Raw genomic sequence first — 23,742 nt, 5'->3', positions numbered from 1 at the left:
AACCCGTTTCCTCACACATTACTGGGAATTATTTGAGCACCCTTGTCCCTGGGGCGGGGGATAACAGCCCCTTCACCGCGCAGCTCATCCTCTGCTCTCTCCGCACCCGTTTTATCCCTCTCAATCCTCGCTTGGCTGCGGGGGAAGGAAAACCCCAAACCCCGCTCCCATCTGGGTCGCTGGGGCTGAGCCCCGGCGCACTCAGGGGATGGAGGGCGTGTCCCCTGGGCGTGTCCCCTGGGCGTGTCCCCTGGGCGTGTCCCTCGGGGCCAGGGGCGTGTTCCCGTTCCCGGGGCGTGTTCCCGTTCCCGGGGCGGGCCCGGCGGGCGGTGCTTTGTGCGGCGGCGGCGGCGGCGGGGCCGGGCCGGGGCCATGGAGCGCTGGACCGGCCGCGTCGCGCTGGTCACCGGCGCCTCGGTGGGCATCGGCGCGGCCGTGGCGCGGGCGCTGGTGCAGCACGGCATGAAGGTGGTGGGATGCGCTCGCAGCGTCGATAAGATCGAGGTACCGGCGTTGGCGGCAGCGGGGCGGGGGCCGCCTCCCCACGAGGCCGCGGCGGAGCGGGGCCGCTCCCGGCTCGGCGCCGGGGATGCCGCGGCCAGCCCGGTCCCCGGGCCGGGTGGAAGGTGCCCGAGCGAGGAGCGGGTTCAATTTTGGGGTTTTGTTGTTTTTGCTGGCTTTTTTTTCTTGTTTTATTTATTTAATTTTTAATTTTTTTTTTTTTTGAGTCACTTCTTATAGAGGTTAAAAATAGCATCTCCCCGGGAGCGGGGCCTCTCCAGCCCCTCGGAGATGCGGCTGCTCGGGAGGCAGGGCGATTTTAGGAGTTCCTGTTAAAGCAGGGTTCGCTCCTGCAAGGAGCATCTCTACAGCCCCGTCAAAAACCTCATGGCGCTGGCTTGAGAATAAAGATGCTTAAAAGAAATGTTTTCTCGGGATCCTTTCCCTGCCTTGGCCAGCGGAGCCTCGCAGTGGCCAAAGCTCATTTGCGGTTTGGGAAGTTTCCTCCGAGGGAGGTAAAATAAGTTTTAGTCGTGTTCAGTTTTGCCATCCTGGGTGTTTGGAGCTACAGGAGAGCTGTACAATCCGCAGGGCTGTGTTTCCCTGGCCGAGGTGATAAGGGCTCTGCACAGCTGACTGTCCTGAGAATAAATGGTCCAAAATTCATGGAAACCAAGGCTTGGCATCGGTGGCGTTGCTCAGTGGGGTTGAGTAGAGAAATGCTTGGGAAAAGCCAAACTTTTCCCGTTTTTCATTGCGTATCGCGGAGGCGCCGCTTGCAGAGAGAGAACACCGGCGTGACTTAGCGAGCTGTCCTTTGGGGCTTGCTGCTAATTTTGGACTTCCCAGCGTTTTGACGCTGCGGTTTGCAGGGAAAGCTGAGCTCTCCCGAGGTTTTCCCACGGGCAGCTGCCGGTGTTGGATGTGCTGGAGCCTCGGGGTGCCTGGCAAAGGATGCTGCAAAGGATGTTGTTACTTCCCATTCCCCCCCCCGAAAGTTATTTCCAATATTGCTGTTTCCAGTCGTGCCCTTATCTTGGATTTTGTTTTGGAATCTTTTCATTTGGGAAAGAAATCAATGCAACTTGTTTTCCCTTCGTGAGTTCACGTGAGTTTCCTTCCTCTCTGAACCTTTCCTGGCCAAAATACAGCGTGGATTTCAAAACGAGCAGCGCTGTGAGGCTGTGGATTTTTGTTTGAACCACGAGCAATGTCTGCTGGGTTGGGTTTGTCCGGGGTGCAGATGTGCCCTGTGCTGCTCCCCGGTGTCCCGAGGTGTCCCAGACACGAGTTCCCACTGATATTTGTGCCCGTTCCCTCCCTCCTCCCCGGGACCCAAGCGTGGCTGCAGCGCTGGCATTTGTTTCGGTGGGGTGTCTGGACTGTGTTTTGCTCCGCTGCTATTCTGGGTTTATTTATTGTCAAGCATGTTTCCTTAACGAGGGAGAGAATCCCGGCAGCGCTGGGGAAGGTGGTGGAGCGTGGGGGGATCCAGGGTCACTGTGGGAACAGCTCCATCACCTCCTGCCTGCCAGGGATGCTGGGGGAGCTTTGGACCCAATCCTGCCCAGCAGAGCTTTCCTCCTCCAGCAGATTCACCTCCAGGCTTTCCCTTAAAAAAAAAGTACAATAAAATAGGAAGAGATCCAGACTTGGAACTGTTGAGCTGGGGATTTGATTGGGGGGGATTTGAGGGCTGGAGCACAGTGATGGAGGGAGGAGAGAAGAGGGTTTGGTGATGCCAGAACATCACAGCCGTGGTTAACAGGATCATGGAATCCCAGGTGCTTTGGGTTGGAAGGAACCTTGTAAACCATCCCATTCCAACCCCCATGGGCAGGGACACCTTCCACTATCCCAGGGTGCTCCAAGGCAGCTTGAAATGGAAAAAGGACAAGCAGTAGGGTGAAAAACCTGGAATGCAGCGCTCGCTTGGTAACACAAAAACATCACATTCCGTTAAAGTTCATGGAAGTCAGCAGTTTTTAAGGTGAAATGGCTGGAACCCCTGTGTGAGGTGGTTTTGTAACCTCCAGCTGACTGAAAGAGCAGGTTGTCTGGTGGGGATTTAGCTCGGGCAATAAATGCTATGTCAAGATTTCTTAAGCTCTTGGAAAATCAGATAAGGGCTTGAGGCAAGATAACGAAGGATTTGCAAAGTTGCGTGTTTGGCATTAAATCCATGTCACAACTCCAGTGGTCTTTATTTGACTTTTGAAATAAAAATGTTAATGGCTCACAAAAAAACCCCCAAAACCTGCAGATGGATCTTTTTCCTTTTCCTTTCAGTGGCTCCACTGGCCACATTTCCCTCTCTGCTCCCAAGCAGCCCCACTCCTGCTGCTTCTGCTACTGGAGACTCCTGGGTCATCAAACAGGAGCTTTAACAGCCAGACATCGAGGAATAAAATATAATTAAACTGGCTGTATTTTCCTTTTGCATGCCAGGAGGTAATTCAGGTTGAAGGCTTGTTTTAAATGCAGAGCCTGGAGGTACTAACAGCTGTCAAGGACTCTTTGGCGTGTGCTCAGCGAGTGTTTGCTGCTCTCCAGACACCGCCACGCGTTCCAAGTCGGGAGCTTTAATGAAAGCCAAGCGTTTTTAGCAGCTTGGAAGACCAGGCTTTGGAGGGGAAAATGCTCCCTGGGAGATATCACCCTCACAGTGACCCCCTTGCTGCTCCTGGGGTCCCCAGGGTGCAGAGAATCACTGAGTTTCAGCCACAGCCACTCTGGTGCTCTTCAACTTCACTGCTCCTCGTGTTCTCCAGGAATTTCTACTTTGTGTCTGACTTCTTGCAGCACAAAAAGGGGGAGAATTTGCACAGGCATGGGATGAAATGTTCCCCCCCTCTCCCAGCTGGCAAACCCCTCTCTGGTCTTTTATTCAGTGAGATATGTGAGGTTTATTTTGCAGGGTTCTTCACCAGGGAGGGGAAGAATTGGGAGGGTTTTTCTGGCTCAGAGGGACTCTGCAGCTTTTCTCTTGCAGCAGGAAGGCAGGAGACAGGGAGCTGTTTCCAAGGGGTTTGCAGTGATGCTGGTACTAGGCTTTTTTAAATAATTAACATTGATTTATTTTATATTTATAGAGAATAGCAGAAGTCCTGGCAGGTGCTCTCCCTCCATCTGTGGTGTCAGAGCGTGGCTGGGGCTGGCAGATGCTCCAGGTGGGACAATCCACTTGCTCCAGGTCACTGGAAATCTTCCAGCAGCTCATTCATTCCTTGGATACCTTGCTCTGGTGTGACCAGGAACACCATGGATGCCATCTTCCAAAAGAAATCCATTTTTTTCCCATCTTTGTTGGCTTGCTAAGAGCAGAGCCGTGCAGGAAGCAATAAATGTGGCTTAAGATACAAGGTTTAACCAATTAATTCCAATGCATTTGTGACAGGTATTGATCAAAGGTAACATTTATAACCAGGCCCTGCTTTGTCAAGGTTAGATCTTGCTCAGGAAACAGCCTTTGGTACGCCGAGGAATTGATTGCAGGTTGGAGCAGCCCGGTCTGTGAGGAGGGTGTGGGAGGAGGAAGAAGGAGCTGAGTCTTCCTCGTGGGATCTGAGCATCCATTTTTGGGTTCTCTGGTCACTTCCATGAACCCTGAGGTGCAAGGGAGGCTCTGCAGCCCGTGGGTGCTGCAGGAAGGGTAATTAACAGCTAATTGAGTGTGGTGGTTCAGAGGTCACCTGGTTCCATTTTGTCTGTCCCTGGTGGGTCTGTCCCTGTGCCCAGCAGCCAGGATGGGTTTTGGGCTGTTCCCAGTGCCCAGGCAGGGGGAGCAGCTCGGGCAGGGCAGTCCCAAGGCACAATCCCTGTGCTGTCAATGACCTTCAGCATCTCCTTGGCCTCTGGAAGGGTTTGTTTTGTGTCTGGCCAAGGCTCTGCCTCGGGGATGGTGGGCGCTCAAGTCCTCTGCAGTGCTTTTATTGCCACTTGTCCCTGACCAGATCCTTCCCTGACAAACAGCAGAGATCCCATAATTGCTGTCCAGAGTGGGGGGAACAAATACTTCTCTGTCCTCGTGGTTTCCCTCAGCCTTGAAACTCGGGGGGCTTAAGCCAGGTTGGATTCCTCCTCTTCCTCCCCCAAAATGTGTTTTAAGGATGTCACTTTGCAGCAACCTCCCTTCTCTGCTGCTCTCCTGCTCCCTTGGGCTTTGCAATAGAGCAACAATACCATGCTCAGAGCCCTGAAAATAAATAATAGCTGAGCCTTTCCTGGGGTTTTAGAGCTGGGACGGGGGGGTGTGTACTGCAAGGAAGGTCAGGTGGCTGTCCTGTGCCTCAGTTTCTCTGGCAGCTGTCCTGGGAAGGTGGGAGGGCTCTGCAGGAGCACAGAGGGGACTTTCTGGCCAGTTTTGGCTTTAAGGAGAGTGCCCAGGGCAGGGAGGTGTGAAAAGAGCTGTCACAGTGCTGTGAAGAAAATACAGTGGTGCTTTTGCTGGGCTTTATGAGCAGTTTAAGCTCTGCAGAAGGCAGTGGCTGTGCTCAGGTTGGGTTTTTCCCTCTCTCCTGCTCAGGGTCCTGGTGGGCAGTGCCAATGGGGATTTCCTGGCTGGCAGCAATTCCCCAGGTGGGTTTGTGCCACCCTGGCTCTGCCGAATGCCAGATTTCTGTCCCTGCCAGGCCCGTGAGGCTCAGCCTGGGCCCTGCCCAACTGAGCTGGGATTGGGCTGGTGTGGCTGCAGATTTTGGGTCACCTGGAGGTGTGTGAGCTGAGCAGGGCTGTCCCTGTCCCTGCCCCTGTCCCTGCCCCTGTCCCTGCTCCTGTCCCTGCTCCTGTCCCTGCTCCTGCCCCTGTCCCTGCCCCTGTCCCTGCCCCTGTCCCTGCTCCTGTCCCTGCTCCTGTCCCTGCTCCTGTCCCTGCTCCTGTCCCTGCTCCTGTCCCTGCTCCTGCCCCTGTCCCTGCCCCTGTCCCTGTCCCTGCCTCTGTCCCTGCTCCTGCCCCTGTCCCTGCTCCTGCCTCTGTCCCTACCTCTGTCCCTGCCCCTGTCCCTGCTCCTGCCTCTGTCCCTGCCCCTGTCCCTGCCCCTGTCCCTGCTCCTGTCCCTGTCCCTACTCCTGTCCCTGCCCCTGTCCCTGTCCCTGCTCCTGTCCCTGTCCCTGCTCCTGTCCCTGTCCCTGTCCCTGCTCCTGTCCCTGCCCCTGTCCCTGTCCCTGCTCCTGTCCCTGTCCCTGCTCCTGCTCCTGTCCCTGTCCCTGCTCCTGTCCCTGCTCCTGTCCCTGCTCCTGTCCCTGCCCCTGTCCCTGCCCCTGTTCCTGTCCCTTCTCCTGTCCCTGCCCCTGTCCCTGTCCCTTCTCCTGTCCCTTCTCCTGTCCCTGTCCCTGTCCCTGTTCCCGCTCCCGTTCCCGCTCCCCCAGCCCGGCCTGGGGCGTGCTGCGGCCTCATCCGCTGCTCCACGGCTCATAAACCCGGGCTGGGATAAAAGCCAGCCCCTGCCGGCTGAGTTTGGGAGCTGGGGAGCGCTGGGGGCAGGCCCAGGCATTAATCTGCCCCTGCAGAAGAGGATTCCTGGGGATTAGGGGCTGGAGTGGCCGCGGGGCCCTGCCAGCCCTGCAGGAAGGCCGCAGCGAGGGCGCTGCCAGGACAAGAGGCCACGCCGAGCTGTGACATCGGGGACTGCTCTTCTGGTGCTCCCCTGCTGCTTGTGGAGTGGCCTGGGACCCCCAGCTCGGAGCTCTCGGTGCGTTCTCATCCCATCTGCTGGGGCTTGCTCAGGGTGCTGGGCTGGGAAGGGCTTGTGGCAGGTCTGGGAGCAGCCCTGGCTGTCTCCCCACTCACCCAGGACAGTCTCAGTTTTCTGTTTTACTCAGGGTGGGTTTGTGCTGCTTGCCATGGACCTCTGATCACCCCTTACATTTTCAGGGCATCTCAGACCTTCGCTACTGCACGATTAGGCGGGGTTTGCTTTAAGTAAAATAATTTTTCCAGGTGGAGATGACGCAGGAGGCAGGATCTGGGGGTGTCAGGCAGAAGCTGGGGCTCAGCTCTGCCCCCCAAGCTGTGTGTGAGAGCTGCTGGGGCTCCATGGGCAGCCAGGCAGCAGCTCCAGCCCAAAACACAGCCCTGGGGCTGCTGCAGGAGGAAGGGAAGCGCCTCTGTGCAGGGGAACCTGCCCTGGGCAGGCTGAGCTCAAGGACAGGCAGGCTGGGTTTAGGACAGGCTGGGTTTGGGACAGGCACAGCTCAGAGGAAGGCAGAGACATCGCTCTAATGAGCTGTCACAGCAGTGACAGCAGTGTCTCCTCCTCCCCCACGCAGGCCTGGAGCAAGAAGTGAAAAACTAAAAGTGCCTTGACGTGAGGAGGGACTGAGTGAGGTAGCAGGGACCTCTGCAGGTTTGGCTCATGGGTGACAATGGAAATTGGAAATTAAGTGAGGAAAACCTATCCTGGGATGTTTAATTGCTGGGAAAGCACGGGGAGCAGAGAAGGATTGGAAAAGAGCAGCGTGGCTCTGGAGCAGCCTGGGAGGACAGCTCCCAGCTCTGGGGAGATGTGATGATGGCTCAGCCAGACCCAGCTGAGCAGGAGCCTGGCTCCAGTGCCTGGGAAGAAATGTGGAGGAACATTTATCCCTGGATTGTATGGGCCAGAAGCTCTGGGTGTGATTCTCTCCATCTGGCAGGGGGGACACAGCTCTGAATCTCTCTCATGGTCACAGAGCGCTGTGGAAATAAATAAATGAACCCCACCCTAGTGCTTTATTCACTGTACATCTCTATTACGCTGTTGTACTGTTATTAAATCTTAATTAAAAGCAGCTTCAGACTTGCCAATCAGTGGAATGAAAGGGTCTGTAATCCCCCAGTTTTCTTTCACAGTTGTGATGCTGTTTGTTAGAATTTTTCTCCTTCATTTGCTTTAGGTAGCAGAAGTAATTGGGGTGACTCTGGTGCTTTTCCAGTTGGTTTCTTGGTGCAGTTCTGTGTTCAAGCATGAGCTCAGTCAGTAGGACACAAGTACCTGTGATGAATGGCAGGTTAGATTAAAAATTACCTAATGGCTTCTTCTAGCTTTAATCTCTCTGAACTAAATGTGTCTGAAGTTAATGGGATGGTTTGCCAAATAAAGCCCTCCTTGACTCTCTCCTTCTTCTCCCTCCTCTTTAGAGTCCCTTAACATTTTTATATCAATTAGTTCCGTAAAACCATTTTACCAGGACTGAATGTGAATGCAGGGCACTCACAGTGTATGCACAAAGGGCATTTAACCCTTTCTGGGGAGAACTGGTGGTTTCTGAACACAGCAACCCCATCCCATAAATGTGAGGCATCCTTTCAGACTGGGAGCACCTGGCTGCCCGTTTCCAAGCATCCAGAGATAATAGTGTGGTACAGAGATGCTGGAAGTGTCCCAGGCCAGGCTGGACAGGGCTTGGAGCAACCTGGGATAGTGGAAGGTGTCCCTGCCCATGGCAGGGAGGTGGAACTGAATGATCTTTAAGGTCCCTTCCAACCCAAACAATTCTTATTTCAGATTTCCATCGCCAGGACTTGCACTGGCCTCGTCTGTATTGCTGTTGCATTACCTGGTCACTCTCAAACTGTTTGTGAAAGATGGAAAACCAGCTTTTTTCTCATTTTTTTCTTCCTTGTGCATGTGGTGTGCTCAAAGTGGGATGAGCATCACTTGAGTGACTTAATGGATGCTCTCAAAAAAACTCTGCGAGCTCTGTAGCTCAGAGAGTTGCTTTTCAAAAGTCTCTTGCAAACTTGCCCGCAGTTGATGTTTCTTTGAAGAGTCTGTGATGACTCTTTATCTGTAGATGGTTGAAGCACGTTCAGCCCTGCCTGGATGTCAGCAGTGCTCAGCACCTGGTTTTCAAAGAGAATTTGTTAGCACAAGTGCAGCCTGAGAGATGAAAGGATCTGTGCTGAGCCTCGGAGGCAGCGAGACACCAGACAGGGAAAGAAAGGTTTTGAGAGAGGTTTGATTTCCCTGGCCAGTTGTGTCAGAGCAGCTTTTCTGCCAGGGAGAAAGGCCCTTCTCCTGGAGTAGCTGGAGGCTGACTGGGAGCAGAGGATGGGCAGCTCCAGCCCCGGTGGCTGCCCGTGGAGAGACCACGGTGGGGCATCTGATACAACCTCCCTGCTCTAGCAGGGCCATCCCAGAGCAAATCACATCCCTTGTTTCCTCTGCTCCTTCATCTGTGTCCCCACTGAGGGGCTGGACTGAGCAGGGAAAGGTTTCTCCAAGTGCTGGAAGCGGCAGCTGGAGATGGCAGCGGAGCTGTGAAACCTCCTGTGTCCCTCTGGGCTGTCAGTGAGCTCGTGTGTCCTTTCCTGTCCATGGTGATGGGCCCCTCTTCCCTCCAGCCAGCTCTCCTGGCACAGCTCCTGCTCTGGGAGATTCCTCCCAACCCCTTGTGCTAATTTTTGAACATCTTTGGCGTTGCCTGGTTCGCACTCTCGCACCAATTCGTGCTCCTTTTGCTCCTTTCCCCTCCTTTGCAGGAACGAGGCCCCATCTCTGGAGCAGTTCAGAACCTTCCAGCAGCCCTTCTTCATACTGCTGTGAATTTTCTAAATGCTGCTCTTGCAGATTTCCCCCCCTTTGACTGTTTTTTTAGTGTGTGCTCCAATGGTTAAAGGGAATACATTTTTCCACTCCTATCAGCACATCAGCAACAAGGTTTCCTGCATGGCAAAGTGCAGGCAGCCCCAGGAGGGCACAGGGGGGCAGGATTCAGTGCCAGGGGCACCTTTGTTCAGGCAGGGATGTTGTCAGCTCAGGGCTCTCCGGGGATCCTGACGCTGCTGGGATGGATCGATCTGAACCCGTCCCCTTCTCTCCCGGTGCTGGAGAGCAATAATCATCATTCTTGTGTTCCTGCCGTGCCTTCCCTGAGCTGGGAACCGGGCAGGAGAGCCAGGAGAGCAGCTCCTGAGCCACAGCTGCACCCTGGGCTGATTTTGGCTTGTGGTTTGTGAAAGCTGCTGGGCTCTGGGAAAGGTAAAGCAGCAAAGCTGCAGCTCCCTGCTCAGGGCCTTGGCTCAGCCACTGGAAACACTGGGAACCGTTCACCAGGCAGAGCCACTCGCCCCAGAACGCTTCCAGTGAACGTGTTTGGGGTGCAGGGAGGGGTCTGTCCCTCTGCAGGGCAGGAGCTCGGAGCTGCCTTCATGTGCAGCCACTTCCAGCAGATTCCTGCGCTGGGCCTCGCTCCTCCTTTTATGAAAAGCTGGGAATTGCAGTCCTTGGAATGCAGGGAGGAGTGGGAAGGCTGCCCGTGGCAGGAGCAGGGCTTTATTGCACCCTCTGAAATGTCACTGTCGGTGATGCCGCTGCGGGCGACAGCGTCCGAGTGATTTGGTGGAGGTTTGGAGGCAGAGTCCATCTCCCCGAGGAACCAGACATCATGTGGCTCCTGCCTGGCGCTGGGAGCTGGCCCTGTCACTGCTGGGACACATCAGGGAGGAGATGCTGCCTCTCATTAGTGTCGGGGTGAAGGGCATCCTCGGGAGATGCGGTGACGGCTGCTCCCGGCCTTTCCTTGGCTTTGTGTCACCCAGCCTGACAAAAGGTTGGGATATTTGGAGTAATTCTTAGTCGTGGCTAGCGAGGAATTGTCAGGCACATCCTTTGCCAGTGTGGCAGGCTCGCAGCCTGGTGCCAGGGCAGGATTTATTTGTATTTTGCCAGCACCGCTCACCTTGAGCGGGATTGCCCAGGGTGATGGACAAGCACTGAGCGTGTCCTCAAGTTCAATAACTTAAAGGCTGAAGCTCTTAGCTTCTCCTGGATATTGATATCTCCTTTTTCTTGATTAGCATCACAGTGATTCCTCCCCAGTGCCGGCTTTTCAGCCCGGGTGTGTTAGCCCTGGGGTGTGTTTCTCAGGATGTGGCTGCATAAGCTGTTCCACAGGGAGAGGGCTGCTGCCTGTTTCCATCCTTCCTGCTGCCTGTTTTTTCCCTTCCTGCTGCCTGTTTCCATCCTTCCTGCTGCCTGTTTTTTCCCTTCCTGCTGCCTGTTTCCATCCTTCCTGCTGGCTGTTTTTTCCCTTCCTGATGGCTGTTTCCATCCTTCCTGCTGGCTGTTTTTTCCCTTCCTGCTGGCTGTTTTTTCCCTTCCTGCTGGCTGTTTCCATCCTTCCTGCTGCCTGTTTTTTCCCTTCCTGCTGGCTGTTTTTTCCCTTCCTGCTGGCTGTTTTTTCCCTTCCTGCTGGCTGTTTCCATCCTTCCTGCTGGCTGTTTCCATCCTTCCTGCTGGCTGGTTTTTCCCTTCCTGCTGGCTGGTTTTTCCCTTCCTGCTGGCTGTTTTTCCCCTTCCTGCTGGCTGTTTTTTCCCTTCCTGCTGGCTGTTTTTTCCCCTCCTGATGGCTGTTTCCCTGCTGCCTCTCTCTCTCCCCTAGAAGCTGGCAGCTGAGTGCCAGAGTGCCGGCTACCCGGGCACGCTGATCCCGTACAAGTGTGACCTGTCCAACGAGGAGGAGATCCTGTCCATGTTCTCGGCCATCAAGACCCTTCACCAGGGTGTGGACGTCTGCATCAACAACGCGGGGCTGGCCCGGCCCGAGCCCCTGCTCTCGGGGAAGACAGAGGGCTGGAGGACCATGATAGATGTGAGTATTCCCCAGAGGGAGCAGGAGCTGGGCCACTTTTCTGTCTCTTCTGGCCACCATCCACTCATTTCAGAGTTGAAATCATTTCAGCCTGCTCTGACAAAGCCCAGCTTTGCTGTTTGGGGAGTGGAAGGACTTCCTGCCCTGCTGCTGAGCCCTCACCTTGGAGGATGGAGACACAGCAGCATTTTTCCTTTAGCTCTCTGGCTTTCTGAAGGGTGAAGAGCCTTGCTTCTCTTTTTCTTCAATAAAGCAGGAAACCAAATGCCAGGCGCTGGGTTTTGCAGCTAATCCTGTTAGTTGTGGCAGTGGGTTGTAGAAATGGGCAGATTCTTTTTGGCTTAAAAAGCTGTAATGCTTTTTGTCTTTATAGCTTAATTTTCTGGCCCTAATCTGGTTAGGGCTGGATGTGAATGAGGGCATTTCTTGTGCTGAAATGGGAGCTGAAATGCACATGGCCCATCCCATTCACAACTTCTCCCTGGGTCCTGCTGTCCTGAGGTGCTGCTGGGCATCTTCCTGTGCCTTCACCATTTTTTGTCATAATTTGGGGGCCTTTTTTCTGAACACTGCAGTGGCAGCCACATGTGGGACCTCAGGATAGTTTGGGTGTCCTTGAAATGTCTCTGGCCAGTGAGGTGCTAGACCAGGAGCTTTTCATGGAGTGATTTCCCCTCCTGTGCCACCTCCTCTAATGCACGGAAGCGTTTAGCTCGCAGGAGGAGGAGTGGAGCTCAGGGCTGTGAGTAGGCCTTGTGGCACCTCCAGCAGCTCTGAGAGCTTGTCCTGGTGAAGGGAAGGACATGTCTGAAAAGCTGTTTGAAGCTGTGGGCTCAGGGCCCCCGTGTCCAGCAGTGGAGCCAGCTGGGAGGTGTCAGCTCCCCTGGCTGTTCCTCCAGGCTGCTCCTGGGGGCCATGTAAAGCAAAACAGAGAAGCACATTGAGACTTCAGACTCCTGCTGCCAGGGCAGGAGCTGCCATATCCTGGCTAATTAAGTTCTTGTTAGGATTTTGGCCTGGCTGCTGGCTGCTGTGACTGCAGCCAAAGCAAGCTCAGCTCAGCTTTGTCTGCCCAGCCAGGCTTTTGTGGGCTGCCCAGCCTGGGTCACTGCACAGCCGCATCTCCCCGGCCCCGGTTGCCATGGAGGCTTTAAAGAAAATGAAGTGAAGTGTAGCTGAGGCTGAGCTGGTGTTCAGCAGGGTCCTGGCTCGCTGTGAGCCAGGCCCTGGGGGTCACCTGGGCCTTGGAAAGTCCTTGTCCTGGTCCCTGGGACCGTGTCGTGTGTGGATCCCTCAGGGATGCTGCGTGTGCCTCGTGCTCCTTTGTTTTGTCAGGTGGGCAGGCTGGGGGACTTGTGGCTTTTCCCAGCTTCCCCAATCCATATTCCCCTCCCTGGCTGCTCAGCTGGAAGTGCTCCCTTTATCTGACCTTCCACCTTTTTAGGGAGAAAGATTTTGAGGTGGGGATCGTCCTGTGTGAGACACTCCAGTCAGTGTTGGTGCTTACCAACAGCAGTGGCTCAAAGTCTGGGAGCCTGTGGGGTCCCCCTGCTTTTGGGGGCTGTTTTGGGGTGGGATGGGTGACCCCACAAGGGCAGTGTTAGGAAACCAGGCTGGGGGAATGCTTTATTCCCAGGGATGATCCGTACGGCTCTCTCCGCTCTCACTGCTTGGCAAAAATGCTGCTGCAGCAGCCTGAGACACCCAAGCTTTCTCCCTGTGCTGGCAGATATTTCCCTCTCACCATCCTCCCAGCAGCTGCTGGCTTGGCTCCTGGTTTCTGTGTTAATTGAACAAGGCTCGAATGTAAAGGCAAAGCCCTGGGATGCTCCAGAGCCCAATGCCTCACCCATCCCAGCCTGGGCAGCCTGGCAAGCCTGGGCTTTGCTTTTTATTTTTATTTTTTTTATTTTTTTTTCTACTGCTGATGGCTAGAAACAGCTCAGTGGAGTTTCCCCTTTTGTTCTGTGCCCTCTTGTGTGGCTGCCTGCTGGTCATGTCACTGTCTCCAGGCTGTGCAGGGCTGGGGGGCTCTGCAGGGCCAGAACCCCCTGCCAGGGCACCCATCCCCAGGGCACCCATCCCCAGGGCACCCATCCCCAGGGCAGCCCTGGCCAGGCCCCTTCCCTCACAGAGAGGGCTGCCAGCACCTTTCATGGGCCACTGGGCTTTGCAGAGCTGTGTGGCAGCAGGGAGGATTCTTCCCAAGCTTCCTTGGAGAGCAGGGAGATGCTGTTGGAGACTTCCAGGGCACCTCTAGGCTGCTGGATGGGGAAAGTTTCCAAACAGCCATGGAGCCATCGATTTAGGAGGCATTAGGGCCTTAAATGAAAGGCTGTTTTTTTTCCTTTTTGGTAAATTGATTTTTGCTTCCATGCATTTTTTATGAGCTTTGAGGCTCCGTGTCCTTCCAGATTCCCCTCTCAGTATCCTCCTTCTTGCTCTATATCTAGCAGCCAAAACCCCATGTTGTAATTTACTTATTCCTCTCCTTTCCTAATGTTCCGGTTCTTTATTGTCTGCTATTTATGCCCAAGGTGGGAGCTGCTTCTCCTCAGGCTGCAGGATGTTTGGAATTGTGGATGTGCTGCTTTACAGAGCCCTGCCTTGCCAGCCAGCAGATCTGCCGTGGGTGCAGGAGGGAAGGTGTCACCTCAGGCAGGTTCTGAGCCCATCCTCCCCTGGCTCACAGCTTCCCCCGTCTTCTCACTGCTTTGTGAGGCTGGAGCAAAGTCCTGCTCTGCAGGAGGAGCTGGGGCTGGCTGCTGTGTACACACCAAGCCTCTGGGGCTGCAGCAGCTCCTTCACGCTTTACCCACTGACCTTTCCAGCCAGGAATTCAAACTGAACTCCCCATTTTCCCTGCTCAGGGCGCAGAGGGCTGCAGCACACATCCTCTAAACACAGAATGGGTTTGGTTCTTGGCATTATTCACTGACAAGCCAGGCTCTGTTCTTCTTGCTTTTCTGAGCCATCTGTGCAGGGATGTGTTTGCTGTAAGCTGCGTTTCCATATGTGCTCTGGGGCTGGGGCACTTGTTTGGATGCCTTGGAAAAGGCTGATTCTGGGAAAGTGAAATGCTGAGCACTTCTAGGAACAGGATCTTTTATGTTCTCTGATCTGGCAGTTGGAGCTCGTTAATTGCTGGGAAATGTGGCACCGTGGTTTCTGTCACAGAGCTGCTGCCTGTGCACTGAGCAGGGCCCAGGTGTGCTGGCCATCCTTGCCAAGCGACCTTTGAACCTTTTCTCCTTAAAATAGGAGGGAGGCAGAAAAACATCTGATGTGGATATTTGTAACAGCAGCCTCTGGGTGATGCAGATTTGCTCATTTTCCAGGCTTGTTTTTAGGTTCCTCAGTGCCTGTTCCACGTTTTGAAATGGGATTTCACCCCAAAAACCAGTCTGTGCTGGTGGGAAAGGGCTATCCCAGCTCAGCTGCCTTCCAGCCAGTTGTTTTGTTGTACTGTGGGGTTTTATCACAGGGCTCTGGACTTTCCCATGTGGTTGTTGATTGGGATCTTGCTTTGCCAGGAGCTGTCAAAATCTTGTAACTTTGCCCAGGCCGGGAATGGCTGCTCCGTGAGTCACAGGCTTTGGGGTGATGTTACCCTCTAGTGGCCTTTGGAGAGGGAGTTGGGGTGGCTGCTCCAAAAACGAGCTGCCTGGTGGGCTGGGGCATCCTGAGGCGGGGATCTTGTTTGGCATGAAGGGTTTTACACCAGCAGTTGCCCAGATCCATATCCCAAAGGACTGGGTCAGGCTGGAGCGGGTGACTCCTGCCTTCCCTGACACCCTGCTGAGGAATCCCAGAGCCTGCCCGTGCCCTCCCTGCTCTGGGCTTCGGTGCTGAGGGGCCCTTCTGCTGCTTTCTCTGCTCATTTTCTTCCTCACACAGCCCAGGTGAATGAATTCAGGTTAAAGCTTTATCTCTGCAGCTCCAGGTGTGATGGCCGAGGTGCCCAGCAGTGACTCCATGCTTGACCAAAGTGCACTTGCATGGGGGTGATGACTCCACTTGTGTTGCTTGGGTACTCCCAGGATCAGATAAACACCCTTTTTATCTCTGGCCAAGACAGAGCCCTCAGGGATGGCCTCTGGGGAATAAAAACACCAGACAAAAGCAGTGACTGAGATCCTAGAGCTGACCCTGCTCCACTTTGTGCTGCTCAGTAATTGCATGTCTGCTCCATCTCTTTCCAAACCAGTGTCTCTCTCCTGCCTGTCCTTTTGTGCCATCAAGTCCAACTTTTTCTTCCCCATTCTTGTTTGTTATTTTCCCAGTGCTGATCCCCAGCCCTCTCCCATCTCCATCCCTTGCTGTTGGCCTTGTTCCTGCTGCTCCACCCATTTATAGTGGCACCTGCCTTCTGATTCATCAGGAAATCAGTTCTTCCCGGAGGTTTCACCCACTGCTGTGTGTTCAGACCCTTCTGGGCTGCTCATTTAGCTGGCAAAGTGACCTGACCCAGTGTTAGCCAGGACCTGCCAGGGGATGGTCACATCCTTTCTGGAGGCCTTCAGCAAAACCCCTTCCAGATCTCAGCCACTTGAGCCATCAGCACTGCTGAGATTCTTTCTCATCAGTCCTGCAGGTACCTCTGGGCCCTTTGAATTCCAGCTGGGATAATTTCCTTCTCTTTATCTTCCCAGCAGCTTTGACTCTGTTTTATGGTCAGGGAATGCAGCCGTGCATTGATGCTTGTGGAGGCGATAGGACCGAGTTTAACCAAGCCAGGGCAGTGGGAAGTGCTGGTCCAAAGAGCAAGAGCCTGGAATGCTCTGGATCCCAAAGGGCTGGGTAAATTGCCACTGAGGGCTGAGGAAAATGTCAGCAGGCAGTGACAGATCGGTGGCTTCCACACCCCCAGGGTGAGTTGCCCACTCTGGTGCTCCCTGTGGCACAAAGTGATCTTTGCTTCCTGTGCCTGGCCGCTCTTTTGGTGCCTCCTCTGGTGCTCTGACAGGCAGGACCTGGGGATTTCCTCATTCAGGACTGACCTAATTACCTGCTCTTAGTGCCCTGCCAGCTGCCCAAAGGCTGGAGTGCTCAGTGCTGGACAGAGCCAGCTCTGTCTCCTGCCCACCGTGCTGCCTGTGGGGACACAGGCGTTCGCTCTCCTGCCTTTGGGCTTCACCTTCACACTTGGCCCTAAAACAACCAACTCCATTTATTTCTGCTCTCCCTGGGTGTCTGTGCACCCCCTGTCCCTGTGGCTGCAGCCCCCAGCTCAAGTGTGGGGTTTGAGGAGGAGCAATTCCCTCTTTGGGTTTTCCTGGGAATTGCCCAGGGACAGGAACAGATATCCCAGATTTTGGGCACACGAGGGGTAAATCAAGGGGTGCTGGCCTTAATTTCTTCTTCTTTTCTCTCCCCTCAGGTGAATGTGATGGCTGTGAGCATCTGCACCCGGGAGGCCTATCAGTCCATGAAGGAGAGAAACATCGATGATGGGCACATAATTAACATTAACAGGTGAACAGGGGGTGTGGGATCAGCCTCGGGGGCTTCCTGCTCTTCCCTGCAGCACAGAGAGGATTTAAGCACTGGGTGGGGGCAGCTATGGGGACTTCCTTCCTCTTCCTTCCTCCTCCTCCTCACCTTGCACTGGAGTTTCAAGCTTGCTGTGGTGCTGATGGGGTTTTTTAAGGATTGTGGTGGTTGATACTTCAAACTTAATCTTTGCTGGTCTAAAGCAAGCAAGACCAAACCAGGGAGAAAAGAGTAATCCAGACCAGGGAGAAAGGGATGATATCAACCACTCCTGATGGGGCAGGACTGAAGATTGATTTCTGGTCAGGAAGTTTTGGCTGTGTGGAGAGGAGCCTGTGGCGGTGTCTGTTCCCTGTGCCAGCCCCTCCCTGGGTTTGTTGTGATGCTCTGAGTGTCCTGTGGGTCCCTCCCAGCTACCAGCAGTGGTGTCCCTGTGTAACTTTTTTAATCTGTTTTTTCTCTCTTGATTCTGCTGCACTTCCTCTGCACTTCTCTTCACTCCTGGATTTCTCAGCTTCTCTGAGCTGAGCTCCTTGAGGATACTCCTTCATGGGGAGTTCTGCTTATTTCAGTTCTCTGGGTCCAAAGAAAACTCCAAAGCTCATTAGGATCTTGTTTCTCATGTTTATTAGGATGTTATTACAAAACTTGGCAGGTCTCTCCAGACTTTCTGCACAATTTTAATTCACTGCAACCTGGCACACTTTGGGCTCTGAAGGCACAAAATGGCCCTGAGCTGTGCAGCCTTTTTATCTTTATACTTATTCCTATCCAGTTAACAATAGACACATAAATAATTTTTCTTAATGACCCAATGACCCATCACTTGTGTACTGCATTGCTGCATTTTCTATCCAATCACTCACTACTACCCAAAAACCTCTAGAAGAAGAACATGAAGAAGAAAAAAGAAGAAAAAGAGACATCAGTCTAAATCTTCCATATTTTCTGCTCTCTAAATTAGTTTAAACTCTAAACTAACTTTTTCTCCCAGTGACTTCAGAAAACTCTCTAATCTACACACTCACACTTTTAGCTTTTCTATCTAACTTTAACAGTTGTTTTCATGTAACACCATGAAAACACGCCCATAAATTTCACGTTATATGAAATTCAGCGTTCTCCTGGATCTCAGAGCCAGGCACCAGAGAGGAGGGCACACACTCTGTGTCTCAGACTGCACCACCCTGTGCTCTGTCCCCAGCATGAACGGGCACAGCGTGGTGCCCCAGTCCGTGGTGCACTTTTACAGCGCCACCAAGTACGCGGTGACGGCGCTGACCGAGGGGCTGCGGCAGGAGCTGCGCGAGGCCAGGACCCACATCCGAGCCACAGTGAGTGCTGAGTGCTCCCTGCTTCCCTCTGCCCTGCTGCCATTCCCTGGGACACAGCTTTTCCCTCTGGGGAAGAGCCAAGGGGGTGCAGAACCGTGCTGGGAATGGTCAGGGAGTCCTGGGGGAAAGGGTGGCTCTCTTTGCCAGGCTGAGGCACAGAAGGTCTGGGATGGGATTTTTTGGGTGCACTCAGTGGGCAGCTGCTTGTTGGGGGGGGTCACATCAGCAGAGGGAGGGGCTCAGCTGGGCTGTTTGTGCTCAGTCAGAGATTTTCCATGTTTTCCTTAGCTTCTCTGTCCCTCTGGGGTGTGGGAAGTACCTGCCACAGCAATCATTAAGTTGCTCACTTCAACTGTTCCCTTAAAAAATGGGTGGGAAAAGAAAATAACAGGAAAACTACTTATTTTATTTAATTTTAATTTTTATTTAATATTAATTTTTATTTAATTTTTATTTAATTTCAATTTTTATTTAATTTCAATTTTTATTTAATTTCAATTTTTATTTTCTTTTTATTATTTTCTTTTTATTATTTTCTTTTTATTATTTTCTTTTTATTATTTTCTTTTTATTATTTTCTTTTTATTATTTTCTTTTTATTTTCTTTTTATTATTTTCTTTTTATTATTTTCTTTTTATTTTCTTTTTATTTTCTTTTTATTTTTCTTTTATTTTTCTTTTATTTTTCTTTTATTTTATTTATTTTTATTTAAATTTTATTCTTTTACTGGAAGGGAATTACAAATCCTATTAGGATGTGCTCTGCTTTATTCCAGTGTATATCTCCAGGACTGGTGGAAACAGGATTTGCTTTTAAACTTCATGATAACGACCCCGAGAGGGCTGCTGCAACCTATGAGAGCATTCGGGTAGGACTTGGAGGAATGGAAACAGAGGGAAGTGGCTCTGATTGTAATGGAACAATCTTCTGGCTGATGGTTCCAGAGAGTGCCCAGTGCACTCCAATGTCAGCCCTCAAACCTCAGATTTTCCACTGGTATTTACACACTGTGTAGGTTTTCATTTGGGTGCAGTTTCCAGCTCCTTACAGTTTTCCTTTTATTTTGATGCTTCTGTAAATAAGTGTCAGTCAGCTTTGCCATTTTGCAGGTTGTGACTTCTTCATTGCAGAGAAGATGTGACAAGCAGAGGTGCCAGCAGCAGCAGAAGTGTTGTCTTGCAGGTGGCAGGGGATTTCCTGTGGGAATTCCTGATGAGGATGGCGTTGCCTGACCTGGCAGAATTGCTGTGCCAGCAGTGAGATTATTCACAGCAGTCAAAGAATTATCAGCACCAGGCACATCCTTTGTTCAGTTTTTAATGGATTGGGTATTTCCTGCTTGCTTTCACCTCCTGGACATGCCCCAGTGACCCTGTCTGGCCTCATTATGGATGGGCAGGAGAGGAGGGATCTCGTGGGGAACTTTGGTGGTGCCCTTTGACCGGAGCCCCTTTGCTGTCATTGCAGTGTCTCAAGGCTGAAGATATGGCCAATGCTGTCATCTATGTCCTCAGTGCCCCTCCTCATGTACAGGTGGGCTGGGGATGGGGCTGGGGGGGCTGAGGGCTGCCCTGGCCTGGCTGATCCGCCTGGGATCAGCTGGGAGATCAGGGAGCCTGCGCTGGGGATTAGCAGGGATCACGTTTGTTTACACTGCTGGGGCTGTGGGATTGCTCTGGGATGGCACTGCTGGGGCTCTAGGATTGCTCTGGGTGTGGGGTGGCACTGCTCAGGATTTGGGATTGCTCTGGGATGGCACTGCTGGGGCTCTAGGATTGCTCTGGGTGTGGGGTGGCACTGCTCAGGATTTGGGATTGCTCTGGGATGGCACTGCTGGGGCTCTGGGATTGCTCTGGGTGTGGGATTGCTCTGGGTGTGGGATTGCTCTGGGATGGCACTGCTGGGGCTCTGGGATTGCTCAGGATTTGGGATTTCTCTGGGATGGCACTGCTTGGGCTCTTCACATCCCTGTGGATCCAGCAAAGGCTGAGCTGGCTCTGGGGCACGGCCCAGGCTCCCCAGGGAGTGATCACATTGCCAAGGCTGCCAGAGCCCCAGGAGTGTTTGGACAATGCTTTCAGGGTGGGATTTTGGGGTGTCTGTGCACTGCCAGGAGCTGGACTAGATGATCATTGTAGGTCCTTTCCAACTTGGGATATTCTGTGATTCCATGATGCCAGGGAAGGACTGTGCAGGGCAGGGGAATGTGAGGGCTAGGGGCACGCTCTGCCCGTTTGGATGGGACCATCTGAGGTTTGCTGAGAGTCTGGGCTGCTGCCAAATGACATGTTGGACCTGTTCCCCCCAGTGTGAGGTGCTTGTGCTGCCCTTGGGACTCCCCTCCTGAGAAACACGAAATGCTTGGCCAGCTTTGGGCTGGAGGCAGGAGGAGCAGAGCAGAGTTCCTGTTGTGAGAGCAGACTTTGATCACAAGAGGTTCCTCAGTGTCTGAACTCTGCTCCCTGGAGCAGGACGTGTCCCCTGACACTGCATCCCTGGGGATAACTGGCTTTTCTTGGCTTGAGAAGATAAAACCCTGCCTGTGGCAGCTCTGAGCCGGCCCAAACCGCAGCTTGAGCCCTGAGGTTCATCCTGCACCTTTGCCATGCACATTTGAGCTTCTGCCGCCTGCTAAAGGCAGAGCAGGTCCCTTCACCTCTGCTTTCCTCCCAGCTCAGTTAACCAGGCTCCTTGCAGGTCACAGTGCAGCAGAGGAGTGCCCAGTGCAGAATTCCAGTGCAGAATTGCAGTTCCACCCCTGCTGGTCTCTTGCAGATCGGGGATATACAGATGAGGCCCACGGAGCAGATCTCCTAGCAGGGAAGGAGGATGAGGAGCACCATGAGCAGCACCGTGTCCACTCCACCTGGAACCCTCTGGCAGCCCAGGGTTCCCTCGGCTGGCTGGCAGCGTTTTAATCAAGTACCAAGGATCATGTTTGAAGAATTATTTTTCTCTCCCTCTCTCTGAGCTGGTGCTGGTGCTGAGCCAGTTTGAAAAAAACCAACAAAACCAGAACCACAAACTCTTAGTGGGCCTCTTTCTCCCCCACTCCTTTCTGAAACTGCTTAAGAGTAAAAATGTATTTGAAAATAATGCAGGGAAGTGTTTTGTGGAAGATTGTTTGTCTCCAGGCTGGTTTATTCTTCCTTTTGCTTTCTTTTCAAGGTTTGTTTGATCTTAGTTGCTGATGCTGTGTGTGGACCTAGGTGAAGTGGCACAGGATGTTTGCCAGCTTCAGTGTGCTTAGGGTTTGAGATTTTCAGTGGGTGACACATGAATCCATCTATTGATTCTATCTATGAATCCATGCCTTGAGTTTATTTTCATGGGGTTGATTACTGATGGTGATGATGCATGTGATATTTTCTTTTTCTTTTGTATCCCACTGCTCTAACCCCAGTGTACAACCTCCCCCAGCCCTCCTTTCCCCTTCACATGAATCATGCCTGCCAAGTTTGAGGAAGTATAAATGTGTGTGCTTGATATTTCTCTTTTTTTCTAGGTAGGTAATTAGCTGGAGGAAAAGCACCTGTCCCTGGGCAGGTTAGGATGATAATCTAAGTGGCATAGTTACAGTAAGAGTGAGTTGTTTGGTATTTTTAATAAAAACTAAACGTGTGCTGTCTTGTGATCACCTCTATCCTTGGTATCATCTCCCAGCACTCTCGATGTTCTGTATGTGATATTTGCATGCATTGACACTTTTCTGGAAACGTGGATTGCTCTGGTGCTGTTGAAATGCTGGTGCTGAGGAGCTGGAAATGGTGGAAGTTTATTTTTGTGTAGAGACACAAACTCTGAGAGAGAGAGAGAGAGGGAGATGGAGTGGAACGAGCCGTGCCGAAGGTGTGTGGAACGAGGAGAGATTTCCAGGGGCATTTGGGCTACAAAAAGCAGCAGGTGAAAGGTCTGGCTGAGGTCTCGTGTTGGGGCAGCCCTGGTGTTTGGCTCTGGGTTTACTCTGAGCTGAGGGAGAAGAGAATGGGCCCCAAAGCAGAGCTGGAGACTCTCTGCAGGGAGGTCTGCGTGTGTCCAGCTCTCCGTGGAGCTCCTGGACACGTTGCCTTAAGATTGCAGACCCTGTCCAGCTCCTGCTGGGCTCCAGGCAGCGTTTCAGAAGGTCAGGGATGGTCATTTGGTCAGAGCAGAGGACAGAGAGCTTGGGAAATTTGGCTTGGATTGTTTGGCTTACACCAGGAGAGCCCTGGGAGCTCATCTGTGTTACCCCTGCACAAGGGGACCGGAGCTGGGCCACCAAGACACGAGTTCAGCTCCCTGTACAGCCTTGGGCAAGTCACTTTACCTCTCTGCCTCAGTTTCCCTGCCTGGAAAATGGGGATAGTAACACTCACCTACCTCACAGGGGTGTTGTGAGGACTCACAAGCTTTTGTAAAGCACTTTGACCACGACAGGCGCTGCGTAAGTGCTGAGTGTTGATATTGAAGTATTACTATGAATTAAACTTGTGATACCTAGAATTCCTTGTGTCAAAGGTGAGCAGCTGTAGGAGGATACAAGGAGAAAACTGGCAAAATGTTCCTTTTCGTGATGGCAAAATCAAAAGGCAATTTTCCCCTTTTTTTTTCCTCTTTATTAACACATGGTGTGTTCTGTCCATTCCTCACCTGTTGCCAGTTTCTACTGACAAGTGCACCTGGATTTGGCTTTTTAATTTATTGTGAGTGAGATCCCTGTCCCTTGGGAAGTCTTGCACTGCCCTGCTCCAGGATGCCAAGGTGGTGCCCTTGTGTGGATTCCCAGCAGGTACCCTGGGCAGTTCAGGAGAAGGTGGTTGAACTAAAGAAGCCAAAAAAAAAAAATAATATTGAGAAATTAGGAACTTCTGAGCAGGGAAAGCTGAGCAGGGATATGGGCAGCAGTGGTGAAACATTGAATTGTGGCAGCAACCGTGTGCAAAGTTCAGCAGATGTTGAAATGTGTGGCTGAGGAAGGGCTTTACATCTCCCTGTGCTGTGAAAGGAGGATTTGCAGAGAACTGCTTAAGGTGCAGAACCTTGACACAGGGTTTGTCCAGGTAATTGCTCCCTGCAAACACAGCCTGGCTGCCCTGCAGCAGTTCTGGTTTTTTCCCTGCCCTAAGAACATTTGTAAGTCTGATGTAAACTCGAGATGTGCAGTATATTTTTCCATCTGAAGTGTGGTTTTAGGGGATCATCCCTGCTGTCCTCCCCCACGAGGGAGAGCTCCTTGCGGGTTCGGTGGCCTTGGTGGCACCTCCTGCCACCTTCCTGGGCTGAGATGGGACACAACAAGGGGCAGTGAAACCCCTCAAACGCGAGGATCGGTGAACTGTGTAATTTATCAGTAGGTTTCTAATTGTGAACTGTAAAATAAAGAATAAAAAGAGAGGCACACTGTGGTTCGTCTGTGGTGTGTTTCGTTATTTTTGTGTTAAAGCTGAACAGTCTTTTTGCTGTTCACAGCCAAAGTTCTGTTTGGGGAACGATCCAGGCAGAATTCTTCCGCTTTGGATCTTTATGAGGAAAATCAGAATTTCCAGAGCTGGACAGCAGTTTTGGGAATAACCTCTGGAGGTGTGCCCGGGGCTCTGGGATGCTCTGCTCCCCGTTCCTTGGGCTCCGTCTGCGGTCACCGGGGTTCCCGGGGCTGAACGGGATCCGTTCCCCATCCCTTCCCGTTCCCGGGCTCTGTCCTGGATCCGTTCCCGTTCCCGTTCCCGGGCTCTCAGGGATCCGTTCCCGTTCCCGGGCTCTCAGGGATCCGTTCCCGTTCCCGGGCTCTCTCCTGGATCCGTTCCCGTTCCCGGGCTCTCAGGGATCCGTTCCCGTTCCCGGGCTCTCCGGGCCCCGTTCCCGT

General features: G+C 52.8%; 1 protein-coding gene across 3 annotated transcripts; it reads left to right on the top strand.

The window, feature by feature from the left end:
• Positions 1–350: 350 nt before the first annotated feature.
• On the top strand, positions 351–23,285 carry DHRS11 (dehydrogenase/reductase 11). Of its 3 annotated transcripts, none has more exons than XR_015774460.1 (7): positions 351–504; positions 10,863–11,072; positions 16,453–16,547; positions 17,770–17,899; positions 18,654–18,768; positions 19,368–19,433; positions 20,676–23,285. XR_015774460.1 is itself a non-coding variant. In XM_088066374.1 (7 exons), the coding sequence occupies exons 1-7, from the start codon at positions 373–375 to the stop codon at positions 20,715–20,717; spliced, it is 765 nt and encodes a 254-aa protein (XP_087922500.1). In that variant the 5' UTR covers positions 351–372; the 3' UTR covers positions 20,718–23,285. The 3 variants fall into 3 exon arrangements, 2 of the variants coding, with proteins under 2 accessions (XP_087922500.1, XP_005525746.1); XM_088066374.1 differs by having other exon boundaries at positions 10,866–11,072; positions 18,676–18,768; XM_005525689.3 differs by having other exon boundaries at positions 18,676–18,768.
• The last annotated feature ends 457 nt before the right edge of the window (positions 23,286–23,742 follow it).

The sequence above is a fragment of the Pseudopodoces humilis genome, chromosome 23 (assembly GCF_049639895.1).
Source record: "Pseudopodoces humilis isolate 2021_Gansu_Grassland_sample_001 chromosome 23, ASM4963989v1, whole genome shotgun sequence".
NCBI classification, from domain to species: Eukaryota; Metazoa; Chordata; class Aves; order Passeriformes; family Paridae; genus Pseudopodoces; species Pseudopodoces humilis.
This window is presented reverse-complemented; position numbering and strand designations above follow the sequence as displayed.

Excerpts from the sequence above, each read along its gene's own strand:
- DHRS11 (XM_005525689.3), top strand. The coding sequence starts at position 373 with ATGGAGCGCTGGACCGGCCGCGTCGCGCTGGTCACCGGCGCCTCGGTG. Across the intron at positions 505-10,862 it reads GCAGCGTCGATAAGATCGAG|AAGCTGGCAGCTGAGTGCCA; the intron begins GTACCGGCGTTG and ends TCTCTCCCCTAG. Across the intron at positions 16,548-17,769 it reads CACATAATTAACATTAACAG|CATGAACGGGCACAGCGTGG; the intron begins GTGAACAGGGGG and ends CTCTGTCCCCAG.